Source organism: Rhinolophus sinicus, chromosome 17 (assembly GCF_057876585.1).
Source record: "Rhinolophus sinicus isolate RSI-liver-muscle chromosome 17, RSI-T2T, whole genome shotgun sequence".
Classification (NCBI taxonomy): Eukaryota; Metazoa; Chordata; class Mammalia; order Chiroptera; family Rhinolophidae; genus Rhinolophus; species Rhinolophus sinicus.
Genome location: NC_142517.1, coordinates 50,536,606 through 50,555,268, shown reverse-complemented (window position 1 = coordinate 50,555,268; position 18,663 = coordinate 50,536,606). Strand labels below are relative to the sequence as shown.

Here is an 18,663-nt window from a genome sequence, read left to right as displayed (position 1 = left end):
ATAAATGCATTGAATGGAAATGAATAGAGAACCTCCAATCCGATGTTTTCCAGGTAATATTTTCAGTAACTCAGGCAATGTTGGTGAAAGTATAAATTATAAAACACGACTCAAATGTAAGTTATTGAGCTATGTAATTTTTTGGTCTTCCTGGATTTCACCTTTCTCTACTCTTTAGCAAAGCAGCCAAGCCTGTGTTCACCCCTCCATGACAGAATGTGACTCTGCAGGGCTGACTTCTGCAGGTGCCACACCGCTTGTTTATGGCAGGCCACGTTCTGACTGGTTTCTGTATCTGCTCTGGCTGGTCAGTGCTTGTGCCTTGTTGGTTATTACACATTTGGGCATTATCTTGTGGCTCCAGGAGATGAAATCTAGCTGTACTCCAAGGAGGAAAGGAAAATGGAGCTGCCACCATCACCATTTTTTAGAGAAGGAAGATGAGGCACAAAGAGGTTTAATTACTTTCTTAGGGTCTTCTAGTCGATAAATTGTATATAGCCAGAATTTCTGGCTTTACAGGATTGTTGTGGTTTGGCAATGAGAAGCTGGGATTACAACACACATCGGCCTCCTCCAAAGTCACAGTCTTTCCTATTTATTTTACGGTCTGAATACACTGCCAAGTCCTATTTTCCTTCCAGTTTTATTGAGAAATAATTGACATACATCACTGTATCAGTTTAAGATGTACAGCATGGAGCTTTGATTTACATAGTTTGTGAAAGGATTACCACAGGTTTAGTTAACACTGAATTGTGACATAGACGCAATAAAAGAAAAAAAATTTCTCCTTTTGATGAGAACTCATAGGATCCACTTACTCTCTGAACAATTTCCCTACATATCACACAGCGATGTTAACTAGTCACCATGTTTTGCATCACATCCCTAGTCTTATCGTAAAACTGAAAGTCTGTGTCTTTTGACCACCTTCCTTCAAGGCCTGTTCCAGAGTCTTCACTTGAAACACCCGCCGTGATCAGCCTGTGCTCCTTTCCATTCCTCCTGGACCGCACACCATCAGTCACCTCCTCCCTCTCCCACCTCCAGCTTCTCCAGCACTGTGGGCCCCTTTCTTCCCAGCCTAAGAACATACCCAAGTCTCTTTCACCCTTATTTTCCTTACCCCCCTCCCAATCAGAATCTACTGCTGCCATCACCACACACCTGAAACTGCTTCAGTAAGTCACAGAGAAAGAATCTAAAGTCTTATTAGCTCGTGTCTAAATGCTGGAGCCTGATTTGGGAAGAAGGGAAAAGAAAGAGGATTCAAATGTGGAAAAAGAATCCGCTGGCACCAAAAGTGAATAAAGACAAATTTCTGAGACTAGAGAGCCCCATCCTGGGAGGCGATATGAGAAGAGCAGAGGGGTCTGGGGGTCTGGAAGCAGAGGACACCTTTGCCCTGCTTGCTGGACATGTAGCCTGCAAGGCAGCAAGACCCCAGGCAGAGAACAGCTACATGGTATCTCTTGGCAGTCACGTCCATCAGCAGTCTTACGGAGACTCCTATATCCCCAGTTTGATATAGACGTAGCAGATGAACTAGACTCAAAGAGTGGTGTGAACAGGGTAGTAAACATCCCTCAGACCTGGTGGATTGGTGATGGAGACTCAGACTTCCTTCTCGTGCCCACCACCCAAACACCTTGGCATTATGTAAGACTCTTGCACTGTGGCACAATTTTGTGTGGGAAGCAGCAGGAGGAACTGCAAGAAAGACTGAGGTTAAGTTTCCTATTAGCCCAGTATGAAGGCAACCTGAAGTAGGAATTAATGTGTTCTTAAAAATGAAGTGATATTTCTGGTGCACCTGAATGTATGGTCCATGCCTGTGAACATCTTTGTAAATTGTAGCCCAAGCTTTGTTTGCTTCATAATTAAATTTAGAACTTGTTTTTTTCCAAAAATAAATTTAGAGGAATACAAATAGGAGAGAATTTGGATCACTTTTTATAACAATAACCCTTACCTAATAATACATAGCTTCTTGGTACGCCCAGCTACAGCATAAGTACTAACAGAGGAAAGATGCTAGAATTAAAGGAGTTAAGTCCAGGAAATAAAGAAATTCTGAGGATCAGAGATTTGCCTCAAATGGTATATTGGCCAGTGGGGTATAAACTTCTGACTTGTGGGACCTAGATCTTTCCTTTCTCCATTTGGCTCTTGTCATGCTGTCTTCTCCCCCACCCACAGCTTGTCCTATCCTGAATATGAAAGTAAAGTTGAAATGATTGTAATTTTGATTCTCTTACTGATTACATTTTATTTATGGTTCTAATTCAGAACATTATTCATTTTTCAAGGAACTCAGATTGTCTTTTGGACATGTATATGCAAAAAACTTCAAGACTTGTGGAAACTCACTCTTGAACGTCCCTGGACATGATTCAGAGGCTGATTGAGGGAAGGGCTGAATTTCTCGCTTTAGAGGATTGTTGTGATTTGGCAATGAGAAGATGGGAAAATTGGCTTCGGGAAGAGGAAGGGTTTCACCTTTCTTTAGTGGAGGGAGTCGGTAAATGTGTCCAATTTGTCTCCATTTGAAGGGAAAGTGTCCTTTACCTGGGCCTCTTTCTTCTGAGTGCCTTGGTGGTGGGCCATGGCCCCAGCGATGGTGATCTTGGGAACATCGGCTATTGGGTGGTGGGTCACAGGGTCCATGGTCATGGAAATCATGGCCATGGGGATGGTGTCCTTGTGGATGGTGTCCATAGGGATGATGCTCATGAGGATGGTGTCTATGGGGACGGTGTCCATGGGGATGGTGTCCATGGGGATGATGGTCATGAGGATGGTGTCCATGGGGATGGTGCTCACTGGAACTGTGATTATGGGGGGGTGTATGGGTGCCATTGGTGCCAAAATGGGGAGGATGACATCTTGAAGGGGACAACACTGGAGGAGCTCCTGATTGAAACTGTGGCCTGTCTGAGTGATTTTTGTCTTCTAGAGGAGGTGGGCATCCAAGTTGATGTGACTTGTGAGGATGGTGGTAATCTCTGGGTCTCTTGGGCTTAAATGAAGGCTTGCCAGCAGGAGAATGCTCATGCCCACCAGAGTGGGGTAGATGGTCCAGATGGGCTTGTACAGCACTGATGTTTCTATGTTCCTGGTGAAGGACACAGAAGAGTGAACACCATCATAGAACACAAAAGGAGAAGTTAGATGTTTAACTTGACTTAGACTAACGGCCCTCATACTTTTAGATTCCACAAATCAACTGAAAAAGTAGAATACCAAAAGAGCATTCTCAAACTTTTATCTAGCCAAGTTGACATTTAAAATACAAACAAAACTATCACCTACCACCATCATTATTTCACAATAGGAATAATATTTTGATAACACAAGAATCAGAAAGATAATCTCAAACGATGGTCCTTTAAATGAAAAATGTTATATCACGAAAAGCTTTTCTTACTATTTTCATTTTTCTCATTTCAACATAAAGTGGTGAAATTATGTTACACAAGAATAGTCATCAGTAGACCAATATTTGTAAAACTAGTGCCTTATAATTTAGATTCTCAACAGAGTTCTGAGGCTCCATAGTAAAGGATCTCTTATTCCTAAAGGACGAGCACCTCACCTCTTCACTCTCCTTGTTCAGGTTTTAATTTTTTGAAAAATCTATACAGCCATTTTCATGGTGACAAACCCTCTCCCTCCTATTTTGGGGTTTGGCACATGGATGTTTAGTTTATTTTCAGTTTTTTGTTTTTTTCTGACAAAAAGATACTGTGAAGAATATCTGTGTGTAGAACAAGGGTTTTTACACACAGATATTCTTGTAAAATGCTGTTTTACGTCTTATTATATATACCTTTATATAATAAATTTAAGGCTAATTTAGTCCCCTTAGATTCTAGACCTAAGACTAAAACTAGGAATTATAAAGTCTCAGCACTGGAGTCCTGACTATAAGGGCCATTTTCAAATTAATTAAAGGTTGATTAAATCGGTCAAGATTTTACTTTTCTGAGAAATCTTATCCCTTCCCAATTCTTGGGGAAAATTGCACACTTTTTGTGTCATATCAGCATTTGCACTACTTTTCCCAGGGAGTATTCTCTGTATTTCTCCCCACGCCCACCACATCTCATCTCTCTCATTTCTCCTTCTCTCTCTCTCTCTCTCTCTCTGTCTCTCTCTGTCTCTCTCTCTCTCTCTGTCTGTCTGTCTGTCTGTCTGTCTGTCTCTCTCTCTTTCTCTCTCTCACAGAGCAATAGAACAAAATACACTAGGTGTGTGAAAATATCACTTAATGTGGCCCTACTCATGACAAAACCTGCTTAGGAAACCCACCTTAAGGTTGAAGACTTCACAGTTTATGACAATATCTTTTGGACTTTCCATGTCAGAGGTTCCTACATCATAGGACAAATCTGCTCTGCAGAACCCAAGGACCTTTAAAGAAGAGGGAAACGTGTGCACGTGAGCAGGAGATTTGGGAAAAGTACAGTTTTCAAAGGTTTTCTTTCCAATTTGCTGTGGTTCTCTTCCATGAACGGTCACCACCACTGGGCTTTCCCATGGGTGGTGGTAAGAAATAACATGTCATTGATGCCTTGACTTTAACCAACCCTTCAGCACTGAAGACCAGAGTTGCCTGTGCGTAGAGAGAATGAAGTGGGGTGCCGAAGAGGGATTTGTACAACTTTAACTTGTTCCTTGCAGGGAAGTATTGGAAAGGAAGGAACCAGTATAAAGTTTGCATGGACCCTGTCAAAGTGACTGTCTGCTGGCCCTACCCTAAGCACAGAGGTTTCAACTGGCTGGCACCACTGTGCCCCAGAGGTCCCTAAACCCAGCTGTGAAAGTTAGACTAGGACAAGAAAAAAACTCTTTTTTAGAAAAGACTGTTAAGCATTGAGTTACTGAGTACAGTTTTGGAGTCAGACAGGTCTACGTTAATCCTGGCTTCATCATTTACCGGTTTTGTGAGTTTAGGCAAGTTGCATAAAATTCCTGAAACTCAGTCTTTGTCTGTAAAATGGGTACAATACTATCTACCCATAAACCTAAGAAGGGTTAATTAAATGAAATAATGTTGTAAAACACTGAGCGCTGAACTCTTTTCCAGCGGCCATGTTTCTGCACTGGGTTTGCATTACCCACACCAAAATAATTAAGGGTTTGTGGGGATAGGAGTGAGGGAGGAAAGTGTCTTTTCTGCTGGCCACTAAGCAGGATTCTATAGCTCCTTTAGGTAGAAATGTTGAACAGCCAGAAAAGGAATTAGTGAATGCTACCTCTCTTCTGGGCCTAGAGAATGCGCTGTTAAACTCCAGAAAAATCCTGGACTTGAAATCAGAAGGCCACCATTAAAATCCTGTGTCCTCACACTTTCTAGCTAAGTGCCCTTAGGTAAGTGTCTAAGTCTCTAGGCTCTTCTGTCGCAGGGAAATGGAGGCAGACACTTGTTTCTCCTCAGTGGGGTTGTCACAGGGCTCCAACAAGACAGTATATGTGGAGGTGTTTTGTAAACTCTAAGTTACCATACAAATACTGAGAAACATTAATAAGATCTTCTTGCAGGTACATAAGTATCAATTTATAAATGACTTGGAGAAAAATCCCACTGGGCTGAGCATAGAAATGGATTCTAAACTCAGCTTGGTTTGAACATTGCTAAATGTCACCTCATATTTCGCAGACATCTAGTATACTCACATTAGTGTGTCTAGGAAAATGGTGGCTGGAGCAGTTCCTCACAGAGAAGTCCACATAGTAATTGGTTCTTTCCTCTCCTCTCTAGAACAAATTGGATCAAAGCAGTTTCAGGAACATTTAAAAAAAGGGGGGGGACAGTAGATACCTAATATCCTAATATACAGTAAAGTATTATGAAGATTCAAAATCACCAATGTATGCCATTTTTCTTACAGTCTCTGCCTTTTAAAATGTATTACATAAGTGATAAAGTAAATACTATTTCATTGAAAAGTTTCAAATAATACAAAAATAATCAACCATAGTATGAAACTCACCCTTTCTGTACACTAGTCTCTCCTTCTCAGAAGTACCACTACCATCCATTTGATGGATTTTTCCTTCTCACCTTTTTCTAAATATGCTGTGCATATACACCTATATCTAATTAATGTAAAGGGGCTCATAGTCTAAGTATTGTTCCGTTACCTGCTTTTTCTCCTAGCAATACAACGTGAAACTCCTTTCAATGCATATAGGTCCAAAACATGCTTTTTAGTAGTTGCATTGTATTCATTCTATTGCTTGCATGCACCGTAATCTATTTACCTTTGCGTTTTCAAAATGCAGGACAACCTCAACTAGCGGCTCGACAAGACCACTCTGGGTGGAAGGCACTTGGGACGCTGAACTGGGAGGAACTAATTCCAGCCATACCACTGGGTGTGGTGAGGTACCGTGTTTCCCCGAAAATAAGGCCTAGCCGGACAATCAGCTCTAGTGCATCTTTTGGAGCAAAAATTACTATAAGACCCAGTATTATATTATGTTATGTTATGTTATGTTATGTTATGTTATGTTATGTTATGTTATGTTATGTAATGTTACGTTACGTTACGTTACGTTACCTTACATTACATTACATTATATTATATTATATTATATTACATTATGTTACATTATATTGTATATTACCCGGGCTTATCTTATAGTAAAATAAGACCGGGTCGTATATTAATTTTTGCTCCAAAAGACACATTAGAGCTGATTGTCTGCCTAGGTCATATTTTCAGGGAAACACCGGTAGTTTCTCTGACCCTCTGTTTTCCAACATAATACAAGGAGATTAGGACCACATGATTTTAATGACTCTACTATTCTCTTCTGTCTTTTCCTCTTTTTGTTTGGGTTTTTCCTCTTCTCTTAGATATTCACACTCTCTGAAACTCCAAGAAATGAAAATCTGCAGGAGAACAGTTCCGTGGTATCTACTGACTCTTTGTTTAGGCTGCAACAGGGGCCTCAATTTAAAAAGCAGCTGGTGGAGGGAGGTCTGTGGAGAGTCAGAGCTACTGAATTTTGCACCTGTCCGATTAGATCCTGGGCCCTCACTCTGTAGCTGGGCGTTGATGGAGACTCACCACTCTTACAACTCTCTCCACTCGGTCCACTCTGAAAAAGGCAAAGTCATCATTCTTCCTTTTGTACTTCTCAAGGGCCTTGTCTGCCTGTTTTCTGTAGAGCTCGGTGTCCTCAAAGAAATCGAAGAGTACGGGGCTGTCTTTAGTGTTGGCCAGTGCAGAAGAGACTGGAGAGAGAGGATGGCAGTTCTGTGGTTACTGGGTTGCAAACAGCAATGTCAATGCTGGGACTAAATACATGTAAGCACGGGGGCAAGGATAACAATAGCTTCCATTTTACAGATGGGCAAATTGAGAATTGAAGGGGCTAAGAAACGTGTTCCAGATCAAATCAGGCAATCAGCAGCAGAGCTATAAACTAAACTCAGATCCTTCTGAGGCTCAAGCCTCTGTTCTGCCTGGATTCACGATGCTTCCCCATCATCCATAAAGTGTTACTATTTTAACGAACTCTTCCTGTCTCTGCCAAGGAGGGAGAGGCATCATCAACATGAAGTTTTGCCCAGAGAGCAGAGAAGATGCAGCTCAATCTTTCTTTAAGGCAACCTCCTGAAGGAGATGCTTGGCTGTTGAATTCTTCTATAGTGAATCATGTTGAGATTTGCTGTTACTGAAGGAATTCTGTGATCATTCTTTTTGGAAAGTAAATAAAAAGCTCATGGACTTCAGAGTCAGTACTTGTGGGAGAGGATCATGTTCCCTACATTTGGCTGTGATCCTAAGGCCAAGTCGTTGATCCTCTTTGAAACTCACTTCTTTTGTCTCTAAAATAGAGAGTACCATAACCTTTACTACATAGACTTGTGAGATTAAATGATATAACATATGTATAACTGCTTTTTAAACTGTAGCGTTAATGTATAACTTTTAGATGTGGACGTCAATACTTACTGAGTGCGAAGTACTTTGCAAGTGTACTACACAGACCATCTTATTTAATTCTAATAGAAACTGGAAGGGCTAATATTATTACTCTCCTCATCTGAGCATAGTTTGAGGCTATCCTCAACCGAGGAAAGTTAAAAGATGGTAAATAACTTGCCCTCAAGACCATTCAACTAGAAGTGATAACGTTGGGATTCAAACTCAAGCAAATCTGACCCCAGAGCCCATGTTCTCTACAACTATACTACCACGCTATGCTACCTCACATAGATTTCTATTTTTGTGTATTGCATTTCTTTAAAGGAAAGTGCACCAATAACAGGGGGAAAACTTCTCCCTTCTCTTCTCAAGAGAGTGAGTATTAATCAAGTCCGTGAGGGCAGGGACCATTTCTGACATGTACATCGTAAGTTATTATATTATGATTGAATTCTGTATTGATCAAGAATTAGTAGAATTCGACTAGAATAAGTAGCACTTTAACAGATTTCCATACCAGAACTTGTGGTGCAGTTGAAGTCATTCACTCTAAGATCCTGAGATTCATTCAAACATGTTGTAGCTATTACCTTACATTGTCCAATCACCTGTAAGCAAAAGGAGTTTGTCATTGCATACTGCTTTCCTCAGGTGGAATTTGCAGAAAGAAAAAATGATGCAACATACTTCTACTATACATTTAAAATTTATTTATCGTTTCTCTCAAAAAATCTTGTCCCAAAACCTATATTTTCTTAATCTGCTTCTCTGTGTTGGGTGCTATAGGCATCGAAAGCCCTCATGATAACCAGAGAGAAACTGTTTAAATGTATCATGGCCACATCCCAAACATTTTCAAGGGGATAAACTGCTGAAACTTCTAGGTATGCAAATGGCTTATTTTCTGGAACTGAAATATTAGACCTGTGCTTGTTCATTTTTGTGTTCTCTCGTGGCAGACAACTTGGGATCTGAGTACCCGTGTACAATGTACAGAGCAAAACCGTCTTCCTCATGATAGTTGGAACTTACCCTTTTGGCTATTCCTGCGAATGGGACCAGTCTTTATAGGACACAGTTACAAGTTCTGGTTTCCTAGACCCACAGACTGTCAGGTCCAGAAGTGACCTTAGAGTCCATCTATTCCAAACCCGTCATCTTATTTTACAGCTGGGGATATGGAAGTCTAACGACCTTAGGTGATTTGCCCAAGGTCTCACAGCTGCTCATGCTATCCCATGGGTCCACAACCCACTGACTCCTCTTGCACTGGGTTCCCAGATATGGCTCTCAAGAGAATACTACTCAAGCCCAACATAATCTTTATGAGTCAAAAGGTGGAAGTTGCTCTTACTCTTTTGCTGTGTTAGTGTTGGCACACAGCTGCCCTAAGTAAGCAGAGTACACAGAAGTCAAGAATGGTAAGAAGAGGAAGATGGTAGCATGATTACTTACTATATCAGATGGACGTCTAGAAAGAGCTGGCTCACAGTCATCCCAGTATTTCCTGGATTGGACTGGACAGTCAGATTCTTTCACATCTAAGGCTAAATAATAGACAGTTGCAGATTCCTGAGGAATTCCAAGAAAGCAACAGATGAGTAGTATACGAGAGCAACTAAATAAAAGCAATCTCTTTATTTCTCAAACATAATTCCTGCTCCTTTCCAAATGATTGTCAATTTCTACCTTTTTGTCATGTGATCTATTCATTTAAATAAATAGCTTCAAAGGATTACTTACAAATGTTCTTTTCAACTGGTTGTTATGTTGCTTCTGCCCATGAGCTTTAGGAAGCAATCACTAAATAGCACAGTTGGTTTGGGTGGAGATGTTGAAGATAGAAGCCTAGAATTATAATGCTGACAGGCACATCATGAGCTCCAGTCTATATGTGGAGCTGTGTCTTCTCACCCAGCTCTATTCCTGAATTGGATATCTTGCCATGATTTCAACTTGCCCAAAGCTAAAACCACTCTCTTCTCTTACAAACCAGCTCCCTTTCTCCACTTCCCTTGTCTTTTGTCAGTGGCACTATTAATTATTTATTGCCTTAGTCTTTGGCATAAAAAAAATGTGACATCAACTTTGATTTCTTCCTTTGCTGTTGCTATCGAGTCACCAGGCCTTGAATGGTCTTTCTTTTATTCGTTTTCCATTGCCCTAAACCCCACGGTCTGATCTGATCCTAATTTCCTCATTCCTGAACTCATAAAATGGTTTTCTAGTTCCTGTCCCTGTCACTTGCATCCATCTCCCCAGGTACATTCTGCCCCCTCCCCAACCACCCATCATTTATACCACCACTCAGAGGTAGCACTGTGCCAACTCAGCCTGGGTCCTAAATGTGGCAAAGAGCCTGGAACTGGACTAATGGTCACTAAATTGCTGGCTGAATCCTAAATTCCTGCACTCTTGTTCTCTGCAATCTACTGCCTCCATCTATAATGCTTTAACAAGTATAGTTTCTCTGCTTGTCCTCTGTGGTGCTCCATGGTCTGGCCTCCCTCATTTTAGTGGTTCCATCAAAGGGTAGGTTATGTTAGGAGGCTGGAGAGGGAAGCCTCCCTCCGTAATCTCTACCGTAAGCCCTCAAACCCACTCCGAATAAGCATCTAATCTAAATGAAGACAGTAGGTTTGCTTTGCTTCAAGATAAGGCTACAATCTCCCTCCCAACCTGATGGCTACTCCAAAGCCCACATAGAACTTCTGGAACACCCCTACTTATGTTTCATTACTCCCTAACACCTACCTTCCTGATTCCCTAACCACACAGAGGTGGTATGCCTGGAATTCTCCTGGAATGCCATCTTCCTATTCAAATTCTGCTTATTCTTCAGGGCCCAAATGAAGGCTTCTCCCAGCCAGTCTTAACAGATCTCCTTTCATTAGTTTGCCTATGTGCATGTGAGCTGGTTATTACTTCCTTGAGGGCAAGGCCCACAGTTTATTCTAATTTTTCTCTTATAGTTCTTAGCATTTGATTGGGCTCAGCATCAATGCTTATTAAGTACGTACAGACTGATTCATAGTTAAGGATATACTAATAACAAACATTAGTTTCAAAGAAGAAAAAAAGCAGTCTAGAGCAGCAGCAGAAACTAAACAGAAAACTCTGACTAAAGGGTTGTGCGAAGCAGCAGTCTTGGGGGTGACAGTCACATTGCCTTGGTGCATGGTCTCCCACCTCAGCTCTGCCATTGGCAATTCCTCACCACTTCATCCAAGTGGGCATCCGCGACCCGCAGCAACTGGAAAAGGTAGCCATTCCGACGTCCTTTATTGATCAGATCTAGAGCTTTCCCAGCCAGGGGCCCAGTAGCATTGCAATCTGTGGGACTCAAAGCGCAGGAATACTGCAGCGTGATCAAGAGGGACAAAAGCAGAGCTGCAGCGAATGCCTTCATTGTGTTAAAATGTGAAAACCACCCCTCACTGTGGTGTACCACAGCAGAGAATTAGATACAGACTTTCTAAAACACATACACACACAGCACATGCCATTGATTAAACAAAGTTTTTATACGTTTTTGTTGTATAACTGGGGATGTTCACCTTGACCCCTGGTTAAAATGTCTGTCAACATGCTGTAAATGATTAATGGGTTCTGGGGACAGGAAGTTGAGACATGCCACTAGTGAGTGGGGGAAACTGTGATCTGCACAAATCTGGATATTTCTAGTAGGCAGCAGATCCAAAGTGTGTTTTTTACCACAAGCATTGGTGAGGGGGATGGAAATAAAGTGATTTTCCTCCGTCTGTAGCCTATCTCAGCCAGAAATTTCCACCATCAGTTCCCTCCTTGGATTATGGCACAAGAAGCCCTCAGTAAAGCGCAGCTGCATTAAGGGAGGTAACGTGTTAAACGTTTACGCCGTACAAGGAACTGAGCTCAGGTAGAAAAGAATGATTAAGAGTCTGTGGCTTTGGAGTCAGATCTGAATTTCAACTCTGTTACTCTTTTATGAGTTGCTCTTTTATGCTGGGTAAGCTATGAAACTTCTCCGATTCTTAGTTTCCTCATTTATAAAATGGGGATTAATACCTCTTGGCAGGATTGTGCGATACTTAAATAAGAAAACATATAAAATAACCACTATAATTCTTGGCACAAATCCAGGTGCTGAATAACATGATGCTATTGATTGTTATTATTATTATGATGCCTCAGAAGAATTTAAAGTCACCCCCATATTATTCCAATTCTCCGTGGCCCTCAAGCATGCCAAAGAGATTTGGTTCATGTGGAAGAGAACCATGGTGAGGGTAGAAGTCAAGCCATTTGATTCCATCTAAGAGAAGGTATTAGAGGGTATATACTATTGTGGGAGGGGCTCAGCACTGGGGGACAGAGCTGGGATTACGCTGATCCCACAGTCCTACCCCTCCACAGAAACCAATATACATACTGTATGGACCTTTCATACCAGCAGCGCCCAGCAGCATCAGAAAGGACTTGCAGGAATCAGCCCAGGTCCTCTCCCCACTACCATTCACCTAAACAGCATCCCCCTCCCGGCTCTCTTCTCTGTGGTGAGTGTCTGCAAGCATGGACAGTAATTGTTCTCAGCCTTGACTTCATAACAGAATCACCTGAGGGGCTCTGAAAAATCCTTATACCCAGGCCTTCCCTCCAGAGCAATGAAACCAGGCTCTCTGGGGGTGGACCCAGGTACCGGTAGTTTTAAAACTCCCAGATGATTCCAATGTGCAGTCAAGGCTGAGAACTACTGGGGTTCTAGACAGAACCTGAAGGGAGGGAAAGAGTTAGAAGAGACGGGATGGAGAGGGTACACGTCAGGCAGGGTGTCAGGCGGGGTCTCTGCTCCCGCTCTCCTCATAAGAATGCAGGATGTGACTAGGCCAAGAAGAACACCCACGGAGTCATATGTAGGGAAATCATACCACTATAGTCTCACTGGAGGCTGGGTTCATACGATGTGTGACCTGCTGTCCGCTTTGCTGCCAACCGACCGACTCTCCTCGACTCCAGTCCCTGACGCAGCTGCGGCAGTTATATTAGTGGCCAATGGCTCAAGGGTTACAGCTGACGGCCAACTAGCCACAGCTGATGGCCATGCAATCACAGTTGGCCATCTACTACCCCAACCAGCACCTTTCCACGTGAGGCTGAGAGCCTGGGAACTGCTCTCTGGGGCTCTGTCCCCACAGTACATGAAAAGCAGAACGCACTTCCCAGAATTACAGACTGGTTTAGTGAGTGCAAAAAATGGAAGAAACACATTTTGAATTACGTCTAGATTTGAACTTTTAACATTAACAACACTAGCTTTTAAACACCCAAATAGGACCACTTCAGTGTAACTTAGAATGACAGAAATAGTATGGAATCTGGCCAAGGTATTACTAAGGGGCTCTAACGCAGGTGGGCAGGGGAAAAGCTATGGATTAAAACAAAACCTGTTTTAATTTCCATGAGTTGAGCTCCTTAATTAAGTCTGTTTATTATCGCTATATTGGCCATATCCAATATGGAGGGCCCTGGACAAGCATAATGCGGGTGGAGGGAAACAGATGGGACTGGGAAAAGACACCGAGGATGAAAATAAGCTTCTCCTATAGTACTGTAGATTTTAGTATGTGTGCTGCCGAAGCGAGCACTATAGTACTGTAGATTTAGTAGCTGAGATTTAGGGGTAATCACGAGAGCCATGCCTTCCCTTTCCTTTGCTTTGTTGAATCTTAAATACAGACACAATGCTAGTGATGCCATTCCAACACTATGGGAATTTCAGATGAGACATCTCAGGGAGCAGACTGAAGGTGCTAGGATGGCAACAGTCAACAATGATGGTGAGTAGGAGAGACAGTCTGTCCCGGGGAGCTGTCTGATGATCTAGGACGTGACATTCAGCTTTGGTGACTCTTCTTACTGGCTTTGGGAATGCTTCCTGCCGGTCCTGAGCCAGAGAGTGGCCTCAGATGTGCAACGGAGAGGGGAGTGGTAACTTCTCACAAGACGGTTATTGCAGCAATCAGGGTAGATCCACGTACTCATTCCGGCATTTTGGTTCTTTCTGGGTGGCCTGGCCATAGTATCAGAGAAAGTCAGTTAAGAGAATTTTTATTCTTTACAGCTTTTTTTCTCCCTCCAAATAAAATATATGCTTTTTGCAAAAAAGTGGAAATACAAAAAAGGTAAAGGAAAACTCACCTCTAATTCCACTACTACCTGAGAAAAATCATTAACTACTATATATTTCTTCATGGACTTTTTTCCACTTGGATATCTATAATATATGTGTTTTTAAAGTATTGGGATTATTCTGCTGTGCATACAGATATTTTTTCCGTCCACTATGTTTGAGTACTTACTTACAACCTCTATTTTGGGGAGTATTAGTAGAAGCCATATAGGCTTTACAAATGTTGTGTTTTTTTTTATAATGGAATTTTATTTTTTTATTTGAGATCTTTTATACATTTTTATCATAAACATAATTCCTGCACAAAGTAAAAAAAAAAAAAGAATATTATAAAACATGTAAAATAAAAATTAAATATCTCTCTCTCCCTTATCCCTCATCTTCCCAACCCTTTCCCAAGGGAAGGAATTTTAACAAATTCTTGTTACATAGATTAAATACTGTATTTTCCCTATAATAACTTCCCCAAATCATTAAATATTCTACAGAAAGATTATTTTCAAAGATCTCATGATATTGTGTATTACATATGTTTGTAATATATCAATATTGCCCTACTTTTCAGAGACACATGTTGTTTCCAATTATTTGTTCTTACAAATAATGCTACAATGAACATCCTTGTAAATTTCTGATTTGTTTTGTGGGGGGAGGATGACTGGATCAGTTCACAGAATTTTATGACATTCAGTTTTTTGTAATTGAAGGAACTTTTTAATTTTTAAAAATTTTTACTGGGGAATAATGGGGAACAGTGTGTTTTTCCAGGATCCATCAGCTCCAAGTCAAGCTGTTGTTTTTTTTCAATCTAGTTGTGGAGGGCGCAGCTCAGCTCCAAGTCAGGACGTTGTTTTCAATCTAGTTGTGGAGGGCGCAGCTCACTGGCCCATGTGGGAATCAAACCAGTGACATTGGTGTTATGAGCACTGTGCTCTAATCAATTGAGCCAACCGGCTGCCCTGAAGGCACTTTTTTAAATAAAGAAGATTCCCATATAGTTCCTGCTCACTTTCCCCACACTTACAGCCTCCTCCGCTATCAATATTCGCAGCAGAGTGGTACCCTTGTTATAATCGATGAATCTACATTGACACATCATTATCACCAAAAGACCATGTTCATATTAGGGTTTACTCTTGGTGTCATGTATGCTGTGGATTTGGACAAATGTATAATGACCTGTACCCACCATTAGGGTACCATACAGCGTAGTTTCACTGCCCTAAAACACTGTGCTCTGCCTATTCATCACTCGCCTCAATCCTTGGCACCCACTGAATCTTTTTATTCTTTCTGCAGTTTTGCCTTTTCTAGAATGTCATAGAATTGGAATCATAGATATGTAGGCTTTTCAGATTGGTTTCTTTCACTTAGTGGTATGCATCTAAGGTTCCTTCATGTCTTTTCATGGCTTGATAGCTCATTTCCTTTTAGCAATAAATAGTATTCTATTGTATGCACCACAGTTCATCCACTCAACTACTGAAAGACACCTTGGTCGCTTCCAAGTTTGGGCAATTATAAGTAGAGCTGCTATAAACATCCACGTGCAGGTTTTTATGTGGGGATAAGTTTTCAGCTCATTTGGGCAAATACCAAGGAACACAATTGCTGGATATTAGGGTAAGTGTATGTTATTTTTGTAAGAAACTGCCAAACTCTCTTCCAAAGTGGCTGTATCATTTTGCATTTCCAATAGCAATGAATAAGAGTTTCTGTTCCTCCACAGTCTTGCAGAATTTTGTGTTGATGGTATTCTGGATTTTGGCCATTCTGATAGGTGTGTAGTGGTATCTCAATATTGTTTTAATTTTCAATTGCTTAATAACATACAGTGTGGATTATCTTTTGATATGCTTATTTTCCATTTTATTTATTTTGTTGTGAGGTGCCTTTTCAAATATTTTGCCCATTTTTTAATAGGGTTGTTCATTTTCTTATTGTTGGAGAAGCTACTTTTAAAGATTCATCAAAGAGAACTCTTAATACCATGTAACTTGAAATGCCCGACTCTTGAAATTCAGCATAGAAGATTAATGTTAGCAATTTGCAAGGCATTGATTATTGAATACAAGGGCATCAAATGATTAATGATTGCAGCATTTTGAGACTATTGGCAAGACTATTGGATTAGCTTGACTACGTGGAAGTTGCAGAATAAAAAAAGAAGATCAAGAATCAGAAACTAGAGAAACAGCATCTAAGCGATGAGTCAATGAGGAACCCGAATGCCTAGGAGAAATCATTAGAAGGGTAGGAGAAGAACTTGGAGGATATGGGACAATGTCTACTTGAGAAAGTTTGAAGAAAGAGTGAGTCAGAATTGCCAGATGTTGAAAAAGAATAGGTGAGAATGACAATGCTTCCTTTGAAGTTAATGAAATCAACGCAGCAACTGCTCAAAACTTCTTTTCCTCCTACGTGCTCTATCTCTGTTGATGGTTACCTTGTCTATCCAACAAGAAACACAACGAGAAGGACCCACAGTCTAGGGCCCTTCCACATGCTTTACTCAGTATGGGAGGGTGTTATGAAACACCTTTAGGAAATACCCTACCTAGCGCTAGCAGTGATTTTCCTCTGTTTGCTCCAGGTCCATTCTTTGCGTTTCTCTGCCTGGCTTTGCCTCAGAAGGCTGACTCCTGTGGATTGAGTAACCCAGGCTCCCCTGCTAGCTAGCTTACTATTGGGTTCAAAGAGCCAATGGGAGGAGGAGACTGGAAGGACTGAGGGAGGGAGGGAAGGAGGGAGAGAGAGGTCAGGCTGTTCATTCCCTGCCCCTTTCTGCTTCAGCACTAGGTTCTGGCAGTGGCTGCATCCCTCCACCAGGGCAGCTCCTGCCAGGTGGCCCCTCCACCTACAGCTTCAGCTCCCCCTGGATTTGGGTAAGGCTCCTCCTCCTGCAGTCTCCTCAGGTCCAGAGTGGCAAAGGCTTCTTGCTGTTCTCCAGGTGCTTCAGCCTCCATTGTTCCCTTAAGTTGGCCCACAAGTCTTCATTTCTTTCACTAAAGTCTTTTCAGTTGAACTATCTGAAACAGTGTTGGTCAGATATTGCCTGCACAGCCTTCAACCTGAAGGTGGATTTTTTTTCTTACCTATCTGATATTCTCCAAGTCCAGAACTTGATAAATTCACTTGATAAATTTGATACATGTACTTAGCAATGGGGGTAGATGGAAGAGATCATTGCCTATGGCCTGTGTCTCTTGCCAGACACTGATTGAAACAGAGTTTAAGACTCTACATGACACCGCACTTAATTATTTTTCTTTCTTACAGGAAGCAGATAAGAGTAATATAGGGTGAATATTGTCTACTACTTTTAAATAAATTATGCTAAGACCTCTGTGCCTCTTTTCAGAAACAGCTGCCAGAACGCAGGACAAGAGTTATATTTGCAAATTCCCTGTTTTGTTAGTTTGCTAGGGCTGCCATAACAAAGTATCATGAACTGGGTCACTTAAACAACAGAAATTAATTTTCTCACAATGCTGGAGGACACAAGTTTGAAATCAAGGTGTTGCAGGGTTAGTTTCTTCCGAGGCCTCTCTCCTTGGCTTGTACATGGCCACCATTTCTCTGCGTTCTCGTATGATCTTCCCTCTGTGCTTATCTGTGTCCTAATCATTTCTTCTTATAAGGACACTAGTCACGTCCGATAAGGGCCCACCCTAATGACTTCATATTACTTACTCACCTCTTAAAATATCCCATCTAAACAGAATCACTTTCTGAGGTCCTGGGGGTTAAGACTTCAGTATATGAATTTTGGGGGTCATTATTCAGCCCATAACACCTGTCATATATATACACATACACATATATATATATATATATATATATATAAAACAAATAGCTGTGTGTATATATGTATGTCCATAATATACATATCACCTATATATTACATATATGTTATATACATGTATTTTTGTTTTTTAAGTGAAAAATTGAGAATGAATGTCACCTGGGCTCTTCATTTGTTGTCTGAGCAAAACTATTAAAGAAGCCAGAAGGCTCCCCAACTTGGAACAATGGCTGATTCTTCCCAGGATCAAACATAGTCCACAGGCAATGGTCTCTTCCGTCTACCACCATTGCTAAGTAAATTTGTCAAATTTGTCACGTGAATTTATCAAGTTCTGGGCCCAGAGACTATTCAGACAGGTAAGAAAAAAATCCACCTTCGGTTCAAGGCTGTGCAGACAACATCTGACCAATACTTGGTGCTGAAATAATTATGGAATAAAGGGAGAGTGAAACTCTGTGATGAATCCCTGTCTCGTGGTATCCTTCAATTTTCATCTTCTTTTGATCGAAAGAATGATAATACACTCTTGCCCAGAAAGAGGAGGTCATGCCTAAAGATGGCAGGCCCTACATCAAAGATGCTTAGCTCAAAGTCAGTAACCGTTACAAAGGAGAGTTGGAAGACATCAGAGGCATCTAGACATGGAATGAGACCTTGGCTAATTTAGGAAGCATGCAACCCTGTGTACAAGTGGAGGGTTTGGTCCCATTTCCACTTCCAGACAATATGATGAGACCAAC

At 41.3% G+C, this 18,663-nt stretch overlaps 1 protein-coding gene across 2 annotated transcripts; it reads right to left on the bottom strand.

Moving 5' to 3' along the window:
• Positions 1 to 1,811: 1,811 nt before the first annotated feature.
• On the bottom strand, positions 1,812 to 11,462 carry LOC148754782 (histidine-rich glycoprotein-like). Of its 2 annotated transcripts, XM_088793969.1 has the most exons (7): positions 11,164 to 11,461; positions 9,402 to 9,518; positions 8,464 to 8,554; positions 7,083 to 7,249; positions 5,683 to 5,763; positions 4,315 to 4,416; positions 1,812 to 3,118 (listed from the first exon to the last, which is right to left on the bottom strand). In XM_088793969.1, exons 1-7 carry the CDS (start codon positions 11,353 to 11,355, stop codon positions 2,297 to 2,299), a joined length of 1,572 nt encoding a protein of 523 aa, XP_088650095.1. In that variant the 5' UTR covers positions 11,356 to 11,461; the 3' UTR covers positions 1,812 to 2,296. The 2 variants fall into 2 exon arrangements, with proteins under 2 accessions (XP_088650095.1, XP_088650096.1); XM_088793970.1 differs by lacking the exon at positions 4,315 to 4,416 and having other exon boundaries at positions 2,091 to 3,118; positions 11,164 to 11,462.
• Between the last annotated feature and the right edge of the window lie 7,201 nt (positions 11,463 to 18,663).

Bases quoted from the DNA above. Each gene is read 5' to 3' on its own strand.
- LOC148754782 (XM_088793969.1), bottom strand. From the start codon at position 11,355: ATGAAGGCATTCGCTGCAGCTCTGCTTTTGTCCCTCTTGATCACGCTG. The intron at 8,555-9,401 runs GTAAGTAATCAT...TTTTGCTTACAG, and splicing joins CTAGACGTCCATCTGATATA to GTGATTGGACAATGTAAGGT. The intron at 7,250-8,463 runs GTATGGAAATCT...CTCTCTCTCCAG, and splicing joins CAACTGCACCACAAGTTCTG to TCTCTTCTGCACTGGCCAAC.